Genomic DNA, 17,554 nt, shown 5'->3' on the forward strand with positions numbered 1-17,554 from the left:
AAGGAATTTTATGCTGGGTATTTTTATTATCCATGAACTTTCTCTGCTTTAAAATACTTTAGTTGCTAGCTTTTGGCCCTCTTACTGGAACCTTCGTCTGGCTACATTGTATTAGGTGATAAAAAAACTATTTGAAATAAGTATCTAGACAACAGTTATAACAATAATTTCTGGTTTTAAAGTTATTAAATATGTAGAATTATGGTGCATATGTAGTATAAATTGATTGAATCTATGTAATAAACATAGGAAAATGCAAGAATAGGTATTATGTGGAGAAAAATATTTTAATCTTCATATACATTGTAAGATTAAAGGTTTAACTTTACACTGACATTACATAGATACTGCATCTTTGTATGTTTCTATATATTGTCTTTGAGATTTACTTCAAGTGGGTTTTTTGTCATCATGAAGAGTGATTGTTAATTCAAGGGCTGCACAAGAATTTAGGTTTTATTTCATAAAACATTCTTTAAAGACCTATTGTTTCAAACAGTTATTTTTTTACATTTTTGTAAAAGAAACTATGCATAGAAGTGTTACAATTCATTTTATCACTTCTGTCAATAACACAATTAATCTGTCATTTATTTCCTTTAACTCTTAAGCCATTGGTCTCACAGAACTATGACAATTTTGCATGTATTATTACATGAAAAAGTGAAATTTGTATCCTTTGTTTAAAAAAGAAACTAAACATCAGTAATTGTTCAGGTAAGGACAGTAATTTAGGTAATACTGTTAGTAAACACAGGATCTGTCATTAAGTTTACTTGTAATTTAGTCAAGTATTCCACATTTAAGTGTGAGTAATTATGTAATTACTTGTTTAGTAAACATTCCCTACTGGCAGTGGTGTGAGCTGTATGGACCCAATAAACACAGGACCTCTTGTAAGGTCTGTAGGAAAGTGATTGACATTGTAAGAATGGGTAAAAAGTGTTATTACAGTTGTTCAGTGTTGCATATCACTTAATTAAATGTTTATATATGATCATGGTCTATCTTCTCTATTAAGTAAGTTCAAAGTAAAGGGAATCCTAGCTGAATATAAACACCCCTTAACTATTTAACAGCAAAGTACTTGAAATTGGGATTGTAGGCTATAGAAAAGTGCTTAAAAACTTTCATTGGTGTCCAGTGTGAACTCTTCTACAAGATTTTTATTGATAACACACAGAAGCAGGAACTAGCCTTATTGTAGAAGGACTGTTGTAAATTTATATTTTAATATTAAAGAACTGCCAGCTAATGAAAGTAAGTTATTGTTTCCTTACAGATGTATCTGAGGATAAGCTTTTAGTGTTTCCTGTAAATCATGTTACAAATTTAATGTAAGAAGGACTAAGTTTATAAGAACCTGACATTTTTTTATCCAGAATAACCATTTAGACCTCTGTTGCTGTGTCCAAGCTTCCCATAAGATGAAGAAAACCAAAGCTTCACACAGCCTTTTGTTTAAATGTTTCAAAAATATCTACGCTCCTTTCCTAATGAAGAACTCTGTTCGATTTGTGGTGGTGAGTCTGAATATGTGTTACCTTGTAGATTAGTGTCTCATTAGTGTAGCCTTGCTAAGGTAATTTAACTAACAGATATTTAAAATGGAAAGTTTGAAACAATGTATAAAGTACACAATAATTTTATTTGCCAGTTGCCAACAGTGAAAGACTAATTTTGGTATCCATCATTAAGAGTGAAAAACACAAATGACAAATGGGTAGTTTTATAGAAATAAATCTTAGCTCACCATGAACTTTAAGAATGTTATGAAAGTTGTTCATGAGAAATCAATATTTCTTTCTAAAGCTGTACATTAGAATCGGCTAACCCTTCATCTCTACTCAGTGAAGAGTTATTAATTTATCTTGAAGTGTTGGGTGTATCTGAAGCTACTATTTCATGCCATTGTTTTTAATATTGTATTCAACATCTGTATGCTTAACATATTTGAAGCTTAATTTGATCAATTTTTGTTTTATTGTATTAATGCCTTATTTCATATAGACCATTTTTAAACCAAGATATAATTTTTAAGTTTAGTAACAAGAAGTGTTGTTGTAATATTGTTAATTTCTTTAAAAATAAAGTAACTGTTTATTAAATGCACTGGCAGTTTGGCTAGTTGCACTTTATATCTGTAGTAGTATTAATGTACTGTTAATTGTATTATCACAGAAACTCTAATCTATAACACCTCCTAAATTTAACTGGAGTTGTACTTATTCTGTATTATACATTCAGTGATGCCAGCGTTGTAATCTGTGTTATTAGCAATGTTTTTTATGCTATTCATTCTTCAAATTAATATTATCTGAATAAACATCTATGTATATTCTCTGGCTATGAAAGTACAAAAGTTTGTTAGTTGTTATGGTAATAGGATGATGCTATCATTCATGAGACAGCAGAGAGACTCATTGTGGTTTGTAATAAATAGCTGTAGAAATATTTCTGTATTTATTTCTAAAAGAAAAGTAACAGTTATTTTGTTTAATTTCATATGTAAACTGAAATGATTTAGGAGAATCAACATTGATCGGATAATTAGTAAATGTTTGTAACTTGGTATCTCCGAATTACTTATTGTAGATTTCAAAGATGAATTTCACAAAATTAAAAACTTATCAAATTACTATACTGGTATGTATAAAACCATTACTTTTTCTTGATATTTAATTAAGGTGTATGTAGGTTAAAAAATTCTCATTTCTGTTCAGAGTAGTGACTTAACAGATTTCACTATTTCCAGTGAAATTACAAGTTTCTCCTTCAAGCTAATTACAAATAATTGTCAGATTTTTATAGCTTGGAATATGCCCTTTCTATTGATTACAAACACATTCTTAAGAAAAGTTGTATTAGTAGATAAAAAGTTTCAAAGGAGTAGTCAGCAAGGATACCATGGTAGATTAGTAAAATATATTGATATTTAAGCAAGTAAAAAGCATAGGAGGTTCTCAGTGGTGTATATTCTAGCTTATAAATGTCTAACATTTGAGTTTCTAACTTGGTAACAACTACAGACATTGTGATATACATAATAAAATATAAACTAAATAATAAGATAATAAAACATGTCTTGTGACATACCAGAAGACATATTTGACATGTTTTTTTAAATATTTTTTTAATTAAGAAATTAAAATGTATAATGAAACTTAATGCTCTCAAACATTGTGACGTATGCCCTTTGGCTCTTCCACGATGTGAGGGTTAAATGTTTTTACTTTTAAACTTGCTGCAAAAGCTACCTTGATTGAATTAATAGATACTTGTTTTAGAGTATAACTTGAACATACTCATGTTTTAATTGTTTTTTTCTTTTCAGTTGCTAGTTTTTTTGGCCTGGTTCTGTTCTTCTATGGCTGTGATAGACAAGATTGATATTGGATTTGACCAAGATCTTTCCATGCCTGAAGTAAGTACTTGCATCATATTTTTCAAAAGAAACCCTTTTTCTGAATAGTTAATAACTCACACTAAAGCATAAAAAATTAACGTTAAAATTAAAGATTCCTTGAACTGTTTATATTGGTTATTCAGAATATTTTTGAAGCAGTAATAAACGACCTATGCCTGTGTGAGAAAACTGAAAAGTAGGGGGGAGCACATAGGAGTTAGTGCTCTGTTTTCTGCACCATTATTGAACTTTTAAAGAATAAATTAATATCAAACAACAGTGTTATATATTAACAACAATATATATATGAGATGCTGAACTATGAAAGCAAGTTTGTGTATAGAACAGTATGTATCTTTGTGTAACAACAGTATAGGTTTTTAATGCTACTCAACATCTATGTGACTGTGGATATTTGTTTCACCCAGGACTCGTACATGCTGGATTACTTCAAGTACTTGTACCAGTACTTATCTGTTGGACCTCCTGTCTACTTTGTCATCACGGACGGCTACAATTATTCTGATATCCAACTTCAGAACAGACTTTGTGCACTGCCATCATGTAGGAATGACAGCTTGTTTTTCCAGATTAAGGGGGCAGCAGAACTCAGTGAAAAGTAAGTTGTCATGGTGAAACTTTCAGATTTATAATTAATAAGTCTTTGTCAGCAGCTTAACTGTGTTGTTATAATGACTATTACAACAAAATCTGACAGATTTTTTTGTTGTTGTTGTTTACACGGATTCAGTGATGGTAGATAGTAAGTACAGAGTTTATCTACTTTGACTTAACTCCTGTTACTGTAAGAAAGTAGCAAAGAAAATATCCTTTAAATACAAAAGTAAAGAAAAGTATCCTTTAAATACACATCTGTGAGTTGTAATTTATGTCCAGTGTTTCTTGGTTCACTGATAACCCAACTTTTAATTTGTTTTCAGAACGTACATTGCAACAGAGCCAGCAAGCTGGTTGGATGACTACTTAGAATACATGAAGAGTGATCAATGCTGCTTCGAACAGCAGAATAAAATCTTTTGTCCTTCTTTGGCTGCAAATGATGGTGAGATTTGAATAATTTCTCAAATTGACCAAGTTGTTCTCATAAAAAATTAATTTGACATTTCATGATTTTTTATTATTTTTTTAAGCATAGTCTATGTTACTTGAACTTCTGGAATAAATTCTAGCTGTATTTCTGAAAGTGGTTCAGTTTCAAAAGTAAATAAAATCAAAAGTAAGAATAATAAATACTTTTATTCCTTGCCCTTCAAGTTTGTATTTCATGTACTGTTCATAATTTTTCTCGTAATTCATGGTGTGTACACATTTTACTGACATCACAACAGTACGTATTGTAATGTCAGCATCCCTTATGTAATATCATCTGTTTTGATTTTTCTTTTTGCTTTTTCATAAAAGTATTTAATTTTTTGACTGCTCATTCCAGAACTAATGTTTAAATTTAATATTTTTTACTATGTTTTCAGTGATTTCCAGAATTCTAATGTCCTCAGTTTAACATTTTCTTTTGCCTTTCAGATTACTTCCAGAACTGTAATCTGTTTTATTCTAACATTGTCTGCTATATTCTGAATGGTTAATCATAAAAACTGGTTGTATTTCTTCAATAAAACGTATTTAGCCTAAGACAAATTGATTGTCTGTTTATGTTTTAAGGATAAATTTGTTTTGAGGTCCATTGATTTATATTTATTTTATAGGTGGGTTATAAATCAGGCTAATTACATTATTACATAAATAGTAATTAAATATTACTTTTTTGTCACTTCTGTATAATTAAAGATAAACATAATTACTTTAAAATGAAGATAAAGCAGTGATAAAATATTGTAATGTATTTGATTCTCAAACGTTAGGCTGAACAATGTTTTTGACACGTTACTGATATTTAGTGTCAGAGTTACACATTAAAAGTATTTTAGGTGTGACAGATGAAATGGGTGGGTTTTATTTGGGAACTCAGGACTGGTGTGTGCTTTTAAGGAAACTAACAATGAGGATATACAATTTGTTTGTATAATGTGTAGGTTGGATGCTGTCCTAATTAAAGTAAAGCCAATAGGTAAAGAGAAATGTAGACTGTGAGAAGTGACAGCAGGATTTCAGGAAGAGTTTAAACTATTACATGTGATGAATATATCAACCAATGATGACTTTCAGGAAGTTAGAAACTGAACTATTAGGACTACAAGTAGTGGAATTAATTGTAATAAGCTTATTCAGTTGAGCAACAAATTTCATCCCTCGGCTTCTGTAGACGAGGAACTATGGGAAACGGGTCAGGATATGAATGAGGAGATGATGATTCCTTGACAAGATGTGGATAGAACAGTTTGTTGGGTAAATAGTAAGAAAAGAATCATTGTTACCCAGGAATCCTGGTGCAAGATATAATAGACAGAACTAGAAATATAATAAAGGGGGCTAGTAGAGAAGCTAATTGGTAAGTACAAGAGGTTGATAAAAGCATTTAAAGAAAAGGACTAACTTAATTGTGTCTGGGATACTGGTGCAAATTAATTGTGGAAATGAAATTATAAATAAGTCACTAGGGCTTAATGCTAAACTTAATCATGTAAGAATGAGCATGTTGACTGAGACTTTTGTGATTGGTTCAGGGAAAGCATTGGACCAGGTGCCACATGAAAGACTTGTAAACAATAATATTTCTGTAGGTATGGGGGATAAGTTTGCTAATTGGATAGAAGAGTGGCTGTGTTAGGACAATAAAGTCTTGTTGGCCTAAATAAACTTGATCATCTTACACGGTCATGAAAAAGAATATGTGATGCCATACACTTATGAAATGTGGGAGCAACCGGCCTAGGTAGATCAATACAGCTTTTGTTTTCCCTAAATGTGGTTATGATTTTTGAACCTTTAATATGTTTTAGTTTAACATTATTCACCCTGTTTTAGATGATTTAGACTGTGATAGTTGTGCCAGACCTCACTCACGTCCAGCTGGGCCTGAATTCAATTATTATCTGGAGTACTTTTTACAAGACCTACCCAATGAATACTGTGCTAAGGCGTAAGTGTCAAGTTAATCTCTTTCAATTGGACTTGTTACAGTGGTTTGATTATTAAGTTACTTGAATTAGATACTGATTTAAACATCATGTACTTGTCAGTTTTATAGGCTTTGTTTATTTATATAGTTATATAATGTTCATTATGATGTATATTGTTAGTTATTAGGAAATATTCATAATTTTCTAAAGATTAACCAAAATATTTTGCTTGATCCATGGTACTGTCATTTCTATTAATTTAAATAATTTGATAATCAAATATAGTGTGTGTTTACACCACATGGTCATCAAAACTTATAAATACATTAGGTGTTAAAATAAGGTTTTATGTTGAAAAAAGGAGTGCATCCCACAGACACGGGTCTTGCATACAGTCTGGCTATAATTTATTTTTTATTTTTTTTCAGGTATCTCATTACAAAATTGTTGACTGTAAATGAAAATAATAAATACTGTTGTTTCTAATATACAAAGTCCGTTTTGAACATAACTCCATTGGTTAAAATGAACAGTTTTCAACTGGTGAAGGCACAATACATAATAAAGTTTTATTATAACTGAAAAACATTTCCAAAACATGAAGATGGGAAGTTATTGAATAAGGATTTTTTTATTATTTCTTTTACAGAGGCAAAGCTCAGTTTGGTTCTGCTGTCGAGTTGATTCGTGGCAAGAACAACTACACCAGAGTGGGAGGTGAGATTTGAATTTATAGTAAAAAATAAAAAGCTGATTTTCCATTCTAAGAAGTTTTAACTTAAACTTTGTTTTCTTACATTCATTTATAAGGTTCTTTTATTGTGAAAGACTAGAAATTTGAGAAGTTTGTGATCTTGAAGTATCAAATGTTTTGAATACCTTAGTTTCTGTTATTAAGAATGTTATCTGTAGAGCAATGGCAACAAATATTTAGGCTAGTGCTGGTTTCGTGATATAAAGAAGAGATGGTTCTTTTTATGTAACATTATCATAGATTTTGTCATTTATGTTTATTGAGGAACACACCATTTGTACTTTAAGTATTAGTGTTTGAGCAGTAACTTGGTGCCACTTTATAGGATGGATATTGGTAATGACCATGTCTTCTTCACAGCTACTCACTACATGACCTACCACACTGTTCTAAAGACTTCAAAGGACTTCTATAAAGCCTTAGAACTATCTCGTTATATCTCGGACAAACTGACCGAGCAGATCAGAACCGACACAGCCAACTCGGATGTTCAAGTGCTTCCCTATAGGTACGTGATACTAAATTGCATAAAGGTTGTGTATGTAAGTGTGGAGTTCCAAATACTCAAAAAAATGTTTAATTTCTATCACATTGCTTTGTTTGTGAACAGGGAAGTTCCCTTTATCTTTCTTAAGAAAAACTGTTTCTGTGTCTTTTAGCATAGTCCATGTATTCTATGAGCAATACCTTACGATGTGGCCTGACACACTGAAGAGCTTAGGGTTTTCGGTATCTGCCATATTTGTTGTAACTTTCCTTTTTCTGGGACTCGACTTCTTCTCAGCAGCTGTTGTTGTGATGACCATCGTGATGATAATTATCAACTTGATGGGGATGATGTACTGGTGGAATATTTCTCTTAATGCTGTTTCTCTGGTCAACTTGGTTGTGGTAAGAGAATTTTTCATTTCCTGTAGATGGGTTTATATAATTTAGTGTTGCACTATTTCAATAATCGTGTGTTTTGCATAGTCTTAAAATACTTCATTACAAACAAACCTCTATTTTTTTTGGTAAAGTATGTGGTAACAAAATTCATTAGTTTTCATTTATTTTGCATTATTAAAAACTTACAAAATGTTACTTGCCATTATGTTTTTATCAACACCAAATTAATTTATTTCTTCTATAACTTTTCTGAAGGCTGCATTTGCCCTGACACACATTGTAGGCCTAAGTTTAGAAATGATGTTGCAACAGAACATAAATGAATAATAGTTTACTTCAAGACTGTTTAAATTAAGGCTGTAGTGTTATAATCATTCTTGAAATATAAAGAGAAAAGACTTAAATTGAGTTTATAAAGTTATTTTAGTATTTAATGAAACTTTTGTGATATTGTAGGCAGTTGGAATTTCTGTGGAATTCTGCTCTCACCTTACTCGATTGTTTGCAATAAGTCCAGCTCCTACAAGGATCAAGAGAGCCCAGGATGCACTGGAACGGATTGGTAGTTCTGTAAGCAGTAGTTATCAATATCTTTGACACTTTACAAATTGTCAGGGATTGTACTGGGTGACAGAATCTTCACGTTCGATTCAGTTGAAAGTCTTACAGACTTCTGCATTTTTATATATTTCAATTGCCTTTCTGATAGTTTTATATTAGAGGAGCATAAATGGCCGATATTTTCCATTCTGCAACAATAATGTTAGTGTTGATGTTGCATTTGTAGATTTTGTTGCATGAGTATTGGACAAGACACAGGCCTGTAATTTTAAAGTCTATGAAAATTGTTTTGGTTTTTATAATGGATTTCCCACAATTCGGCCACACAGATTTTGATTTTTTTCTGTCTTGTGATGATTTTTTACAAATTGGAAGAAAAACTTGCTTTGATGAAATTATTGTTTTGTTTACTACAATGAACTTTTTTTAATATGGTTATTGAGGAAAATACAAATAAATTAAAGAATATGGAAGGACATTGATGTGAAACACACTCATATCCTCTACGTCTTTTAGTCTTAAAACTGTGTTGTGGTCTTTCTTTTATGTATTGCATTTCATGTAAAATTTGTACATGATGGAGAAAAATGGATACACTTTTTGGATGAACCATTCTGTAGAATGTAAAAATTTCAAACAATTGCAGGCCTGTGTTATTGATGAGGTCTTTACTCGAGAGATTTCTTTATTAATCTGTCAATTTTATTTGAAATTTCTGGATAGTAAGATAAACATAAGGGTGAGTTTAATGTTTGTGTATGTATATATAGTTTCCTTGTATTTATTTATAAAAATTTTCTGATTAAGTATTTAGTCTTATGTTTAATTTGTTTTAGGTCTAAACAGAGATTTAGGGTATGGTAAGTGTTTAATGTATAATCATGGTTGGGTTTTTATGAGATAACAGATTAATACTGTTTATTAAAACCCAAACTTCTTGTGATTAAAATATCTATGAAAACAATTTGATTGTGAACACACTGAGTAAAATAATCAATAGACTTTAGAATCTCAGTGATTGTCATTCACGTAAAAGCACGAGTAATTCTTTGTTGTCTTCTGTTTTTAACATTATACCTAAATATTACTGTTGGCTAAAACGTTTTCATGACATGCCGTGTTTAACTGATACTTGTGTATGGTTCACTTAGGAAGTTGACAGTGATAATAAATTTTTTTTACACGATTTGATCAAGATAGAAATCAATCATTGAATTTAAAAGTGTATTCGGTAACCATGTGTATACCAAAATTATTGCAGTTGCAATTAAAAGTATAAAAATGCAGAATGTTGTTAAGTTTATGGTAAAGACTGTATTTTAATAACTGATTTAATATGTCCTTCAAAGAAATGCAATTAGACACAAGGTGTAAGGAAACTGGATCTAGTATTCATCAGATATGTGCTTACAGTAGTGACTAGTTGTCATTAGTAATCATAATTTGCTGAAAAAGTTTTGCCCAAATGCTGTTTTTGTTCTAAATTATATTCATGCAGAATACAACAGTGTACATTGTCTTTGGAAATACATTAATTTAATTAATAAGACTAGTGAAAGTTATTTTATCTTCAGATGTATGAATCACTTTAAATGTTGTATTCCAGATTTTATCAGGTATCACTCTCACTGACTGTGGGATCCTGGTTTTAGCCTTTGCCAAGTCTCAAATTTTTCAAGTGTTTTACTTTAGGATGTATGTTGGAATCATTGCATTTGGCACTCTACACAGCCTAATATTTTTGCCAGTATTTCTAAGTATCATAGGTAAGATTATTTCATTTTATTAAGCCAAGTTTCAATGATATATAAATTAAAAGTATAATTTACTTCAAACATTTAAATAAACAATAATCCATTTACTGCCCCTTTGTATCTATAATTTCATGGAAAACAGATAGTTTAATGAATTATATTTATTACAACTACACAAGACACGAAAGTTACTTATCTTACGTTTGAAGTACAGTTACGACAAAAAGTGTTCATACCCCTGCATCCCGAGTGGTTTTTTGCTCATAACTTAAACAGTATTACAATTAGGCTAATGGAAGTATAATATATTATAAATATGCTAACACACATCTACATAAATTTTTATGTAAATTAAACGACAAACTGTTCATAAACAAATAACCAAAAATAGGATGAGCAGAAAGTGTTCGTACAGTTCAGAACGTGTGAAAAAACTGATATTCCCATAAAAATTTTAGTTTGGCAAATAAACTACATTATACCATTCCAGAACTAGACACTGGGTTCATAATTATTGGAATTTAGCCAGCAAAAAATGTACTTCCAGCAATTTAGCACTGTCTCCGTCATATGCTTGGTCATCATGGCGAACAGGAAATAATTGTCCAGTGATTTAAAACATCGAATTATTTTAAAATAATAGTCTCGTGTATCTCTTTTTGGTATTGCTACACAACTTAATGTGCCGAAATCTACTGTTAAAAGCATAATTGCCAAGTTTGAGCTTACAGGATCAACTGCTAACCTCCCTCGTTCCGGACGCCCCACCAAAATTCCAGAGAGAACCAAGAGGAAGGTTCTCAGAGAAGTTAGTAGAAACCCTCGTTTAACACATAATGACATACAGAAACTGATAAGGGAAACTGGGATTGAAGTAAGTACCTCCACAGTTACGAACATGTTATGCTCTTCTGGGTTCAAAGCATGTCGTCCTCGTAGAACTCCATATTTAAAGCCTATTCATTTAGAAGTACGATTGAGGTATGCAAGAAAGCATGTAGATAAACCCTTTACCTATTGGAAGAGTATTCTATGGTATGATGGGACTGAAATCGAGCTTCCTGGCCACAATGATGTTCTCAATATTTTCCATTAGAAGGGGGAATGAAATCTTCCAAAGAACACTGTCCCTACAGTTAAACACGGAGGTGACTCGATCATGCTGTAGGGTTCCTTCAGGTCTTCTGGTGTAGGCAGCCTTCACCACGTCAACAGAATCATGAAAAAAGAAGAGTACATTGACATACTAGGCACTTGTATCAAGAATGATGCTCAGAACTTGTGGCTTGGGCGTCGTTGGATCTTCCAGCACGACCCTAAGCACACATCGAAATATGTGCAATCCTGGTTGCAGAGGAACCATAAAAGCGTTCTGGAGTGGCCATTGCAGTTACCTGATCTCAACCCAATTAAAAACATTTGGCATGAGTTGAAGACCAGGTTTCATCAGCATCATCTGAAAAACTTGCAAGAGTTGGAGGCCTTCTGTAAAGAAGAATGGAAGAAAATACCAGTCGAGTACTGTCAGATGATCATGGAGGGCTATGAGGAGAGATTGCTCCAAGTAATTCACCTGAAAGGCTACACAACTGATGCACGAACACTTTCTGACCCTCCTCTGTTTGGTTATTTGTTGTTCAATTTACATAAAAATTTAGATGTGTGTTAGTATAGTATTTGTAATATACTCTGCTTTCATTATCCTAATCATGATACTTTTTAAGTTATGAGGAAAAAACTACTCACAGCACAGGGGTACGAACACTTTCTGTCGTAACTGTAACTATTTAATACACAGTTTCTACAGAAACAAATGGTTTCTAACTTGAAGGTGTGTGCTAGAATGAAACTTGTCCTAAACCAGTGTGGCAACTTGAAAGTTTGGTATAAAAAATGGTGCTTGTATCTTTTATTTAGGTCCTCCAGTAAATAGACAGAAGATGTATGACCATATTCATCTCCACGATCTTCCTTCGGAAGGAAGATTGGCCCATTCTGAAAGTGTAAGGATATTGTCTTAATCTTGAACTCTGAAAAACTGTAAAAAAAATTACACTTCAAACGTGTGAAGTCTGCCTTCTCATGATGTGTCATTCTTTCTTTCTAGGTAAACATGTAAAGAAATAGCTGAGCTAGAAGATAACAGATGTGTTCCAGTTCCATTACTATGAGAAATGGCTGTTTGTTTTTAATCTCTTAATTATTCTTGTTAGATTCTTTAGTTGTAAAGTTTTTTCATTCATCATATCCCAGTGAGCTGAAATGTAGTTTTGTAATATTACATAACCTGTGTTAACTTATTAGTTCCATCTATTGTAATAAAGTGCATGAACTCAGTTCCGGTGGCATAAAAAGTATGATGACGAAAAAGTTTGTGTCTAAACTGCAGATGACAGAGATTATTGTATTTCACACAGCTCCCAAAAAATTACTTTTTGTTATTGTAAAACAAAAGTACTACTTGTAGAATTGTCTGCTCCAATAATTGTTTCATCCACAGTAAAAAATGAACCTGTTATTAATTTTAACCAAAACTGTTAATAAATAATTTTGTTTATTAACTTTCACCAAACTCTCATTTCTCCCAACAATAAAATGAAGTGTTTTATAATCCAGTTTTGTCTTTCAACTCGATCTGCACTTATCTTTCAAGAAAGCCCTGTGTCTAGAAGTGCTCCAACTACCCCACCTATTGCTTAAAGTTTGATTTTAACATATTTGAAGACATTCTTGCAACCTTTACTAAATTTAAAACTTGAATTGTCTTTGAAACTAATCTGTATTGATGTAGAATGTGCTTTCATTTAGTAGTAGTCTGTGGTAAGCATTTATAAGACAGATGTTTAATATTTGTATACAGTAGGGTTAGGAATTACATGTATGTAGTTGTAGTTAAAACTGCTGTTTGTATGGCTTGTCTCCTTTCTCCTGGTGTTTCCATCTATATAAATACTAATGGTTAAAAACAATTTATTTAGAGGAAGGGTGACTGTTTAGAATCTAACATTCCACTTCAATTGTTTTTGTACGTAGGGAATGATTTCCACAGTACCACGACTTCAGCCTTTTAAACCCTAGCTAATTTTTATTTCTATCAGTAACAGTTTTTAGCTTTATTCTATCGTAACTGTAGTTAGGGGAACGTTACTGTGGCTTAGTAGATATTGACAATAAACATTGTTGATGTTTGTGTGAAAGATTATATTTAATTCTGTAATTTTGATTTTTGTGGTATTAAAAGTTTGTTCTACTTAAAACTGTGTATTTCAATAATAATTAGTCAATAAATTGCTGTTTTAAATCCTGTCGTACCCATCACTGATGTAACTGTAGCAAATGTTGATCACATCGTAGAAAGTTATTTACCAACTAACACAGTAAATTTCTCACCATTTCACGTTGTAATGGTTAAAACCCCTACATGGTGCTGCATCTGAAAGGGGTGAATAAACATGTGTATAGTTAACAATAATACTTTACCATAAAGATGGAATTAAACTTCAGAATAACAGTTAAATAGAAAAATAATTAACTGGTAAAAATAGCAAGCTCACAGTTAATAACAGGTCTTTTTTTTAAAGTTTTTAACTTGTTACTCGAGTTACTAAGAGTTACATTAAACTGTTATGAACTACCTTTAAGGACAGGTGAGTTGGTAAGCTTATGACTGGAGTAACATGTCTCAGCTTTTCCAAGTAAAATCAGATTATTACGTGATGAATGGGTGGTAGCTACTGATGTAAAATGGCTCTGGAAGATGTCTCAAACCTCATCTGGACTATTTAATTAGATAGGGCCTTACGACGAGGCAAGGAACATACTTTACTGTCGTGACCATAATAAAGACAGAACAGTACCAATGGAGATGTGGCTGGTAGCTTCTAACATTTAAATTATTCAATTTAATAAAGACTTCAAATCTTGAAGCTACACCCCCAAGTTAGTGTCCGTTTTCATAGAGATAATGGAATAAACTGGCATTGCAGAAATCTAATACCTGTTAAGTCCCGATACAGCTAAAATACCTCAGCTGACACATCAAATCTATCCTTTTACTAACTAGTTAAGTAACAACTTATCAGTAGCCTCTTGTTCAATATGGAGCACCATACAAATACAACCTCTGTCGCATATCAAGGATACGTGGAACAATAATTGTTTTTGTATTTTTTTATTTCGTGCAAAGCTACACGAGGGCAAGCAGTCCCTAATTTAGCAGTGTAAGACTAGAGGGAAAGCAGCTAGTCATCACCACCCACCGCCAATTTTTGGGCTTCTCTTTTACCAAAGAATAATTGGGTTGACTGGCTGAGAGGGCGAGCGTGTTTGGTGTAATGGGCATTTGAACCCGTGACCCCTCAGATTACGAGTTGAACGCTTTAACCCACCTGGCCATGCCTGAAAAAAGAGCAAAATAAAATTGTTATTGTAAAGAATAAATTTATTTCATTCACAACTAATGTGTAAGAGATTCATGCAAAATATTTTGATATTTTTCTATACTATTGGAAATTAAAAAAAGAAAAATATTTAAATTTTAAAAGGTCTAAACATTTGTATAATATAAAATCTTACTATTCAAGCAAGCAAAAACTGCCCGTCTTACTCTTTTTTTTTTTTTTTTTTTTTTTTTTGCAGTGCTTGCAAATAAAATAAGGTGCCTAGGGTTTGTCTTCATCCCCAACAGGCATGCCGAAATATGACTTGTAGGCTTCACATATTTTAGCGGGTGCTTTCACAGAGTACTTTTTCGCTCTTGTCTTATAAATTAGCAGAATGCTTGTAGCTTCTTCATGCTATCTCTGATAAAATCGGATAGGTTCTATGTGTTCACTTCGGCAGCTGGAACTAAACTGAAATGGTGAGTGGCGAGCTACTGTATATATACAGTCAAACATCGATATAAGGCGCTAGTTGGGGTCCAAAAAATTCGACCGCGTTGTATCTGATTGCGCCTTATACCGATTTGATTATATATATATTTTTTTACCCTTGGGGTGAGCGATAATGCAAAATTTACGCGTTTTGTAGTGAAATAAAGAAAAACAAACAAAACTACTTACACCAATGATATAGCATTTTTTTATTTATTTTTATTTATTAAACTCAATTTTAAGACTGAAATTAAATGTAAAAAGCAGAATTCTAAAGAAATTTATCGAATTCATTACTTTGAGGGCGGGCTGATATTCTAAAAGTAGAAACCCCAAAAAATTTGGGGCCTAAGACCCCATCGCGCCCAACTGATTATCGCGCTTTATTGATGCGTTTTATATCGATGTTTACCTGTATATTACTATGGAAAATTCTAGGAAATTCTAAAAGGTTCTTGAAAATTCTCGTAAGTTCTAAAACATTCTAGAAAGTTTTTGAAAATTCTTGTAAGTTCGAGAAAATTCTCTACCAGCTACTCAGCACTGAATCTACCTGGAATGTTCTGGAAAATGGGTAAATTTGAAAATTTCATTACCCAGGTCACAAAAGCAAAGTTTGAAGAGAAAAATAGGTCTTTTCCAGTTACTTTAGACATAAACAGTTGGAAAATAACACTTTCTGCACAGGAACAAGATAAAGTAAAAATTTTGTTACATAGAGTAATTTATATTAAGCAAGCTAGCTAAAGTTGGCATCTTTCATATGGAGTTCTTAGGTGCAGCTGATGGGCAGAGTGAATTATAATGAGAATATATAGGGGTTGACAGTTAAGGTTGGTGGTCGTTGTAAATATTTCATATAGAATACATTTTAGACTAACCTACCGATATCACGTTTGTTTAGTCCCAGTTACCACTTTACCAAGAAAAAGTTTTAAAGAAGACATACAAACACGTTTTTGTTTGTTTTTCACGATGACTAGATTATGTATATTAGATATCACACATAAGTCAGTGTTATTCAGGATATGCCCTTCTGAGCTCTATATTCTCATTACCGTAAATAACTGGTACGTTTCTCCCTCTATGATTTCTTCCTATTTTAAAACGAGCTAACAATATTATAATACTAGTTGTTATTATAGAAACTAACGAAATTTTGTTAGTGAAATATTGGTTAGTTCACTATACATTTGCATCTAATGTAAGACTTATTTCAACATGACCAATGACTGGCTGGATGAACAATCAGTAATATACTTTTGCCAGAATGTCCAATGCAGTGGATTTATTTTCTGTTCTGTTTAGGCCTACCAATCCTGTTGGAAAGCAGATTAATCTAGTTCTTGAAGATATTGCTAGTTCTGTCTAAGGACTTAACTTAGATGGATTAAAGTCTACACCAACTTCAGTTATTTCTCCAGAATCATCACCGACTCAAAATCACCCTCGTTTCTCTCTGCTAGTAAAGACCAGCATGCCACGTACGTAAAATTACAAGAGGATATGTTAAGTCAGCAAAACAAAGGATTGGTATACACAAGGAATGATTCGCAGAGCAGCGAGTCATATAACCACTGTATCGTGGCAGAAAACAGCCAATACACATGTGGAGTAAGTCGTGCCCGTGTCGATGCAGAGCTCCTTACTAAACCTGAATCTTCTGTTGATGACCAGATAGCAGAAACAATCAGATCACACAGTCTGTAAGTTTGGACTCCACACCCAAAACAATAGCCAGCGCCATCCACAGCTCCACGGAAAGTGTGTCTACAGATTTTGAGAACCAAGATAGCGCAGAAGTATTCACTGATGCAGATACAGTCCCGCCATTAGAAAAGTTTGCCAAGGAAGTTCTTTCTTGTCAGTTTCATGTCCAGGTAGTTAAGTGCAAACCCACATCGGACTATCTGCTGAACCCACCGAGGGGAATCGAACCCCTGATTTTAGCATTGTAAATCCGCAGACCTACCGCTGTACAAGTGGGGGCGGCAGTTAAGGCACTCGACTCGTAATCCGAGGGTTGCGGGTTCGAATCCCGTCATACTAAGCATGCTCGACCGTTCAGCCGTGGGGGCGCGTTATAAAGTGACGGTCAATCCCACTATTTGTTGGTAAAAGAGTAGCCTAAGACTTGGCGGTGGGTAGTGATGACTAGCTTCCTTCCCTCTAGTCTTACACTGCGAAATTATGGACGGCTAGTGCAGATAGCCCTCTTGTAGCTTTGCGAGAGATTCAAAACAAATCAAACCAAATTTGTCAGTTTAATAATAAGAACA

The 17,554-nt window shown here is 32.7% G+C and overlaps 1 protein-coding gene across 1 annotated transcript in view; it reads left to right on the forward strand.

Moving 5' to 3' along the window:
- LOC143237522 (NPC intracellular cholesterol transporter 1-like) overlaps positions 1-13,658 on the forward strand; it is a 39,047-nt gene extending 25,389 nt beyond the window's left edge. Inside the window, exons 16-27 of the mRNA XM_076476880.1 lie at positions 1,383-1,523; positions 3,335-3,424; positions 3,835-4,025; positions 4,348-4,469; positions 6,350-6,464; positions 7,094-7,161; positions 7,559-7,706; positions 7,858-8,089; positions 8,543-8,656; positions 10,254-10,413; positions 12,319-12,404; positions 12,509-13,658. Coding sequence (XP_076332995.1) covers positions 1,383-1,523; positions 3,335-3,424; positions 3,835-4,025; positions 4,348-4,469; positions 6,350-6,464; positions 7,094-7,161; positions 7,559-7,706; positions 7,858-8,089; positions 8,543-8,656; positions 10,254-10,413; positions 12,319-12,404; positions 12,509-12,520 — 1,479 coding nt within the window. The 3' untranslated portion in view covers positions 12,521-13,658. The remainder of the gene's footprint in view (positions 1-1,382; positions 1,524-3,334; positions 3,425-3,834; positions 4,026-4,347; positions 4,470-6,349; positions 6,465-7,093; positions 7,162-7,558; positions 7,707-7,857; positions 8,090-8,542; positions 8,657-10,253; positions 10,414-12,318; positions 12,405-12,508) is intronic.
- Positions 13,659-17,554: the final 3,896 nt, after the last annotated feature.

This window comes from Tachypleus tridentatus, chromosome 13 (genome assembly GCF_004210375.1).
Source record: "Tachypleus tridentatus isolate NWPU-2018 chromosome 13, ASM421037v1, whole genome shotgun sequence".
Classification (NCBI taxonomy): Eukaryota; Metazoa; Arthropoda; class Merostomata; order Xiphosura; family Limulidae; genus Tachypleus; species Tachypleus tridentatus.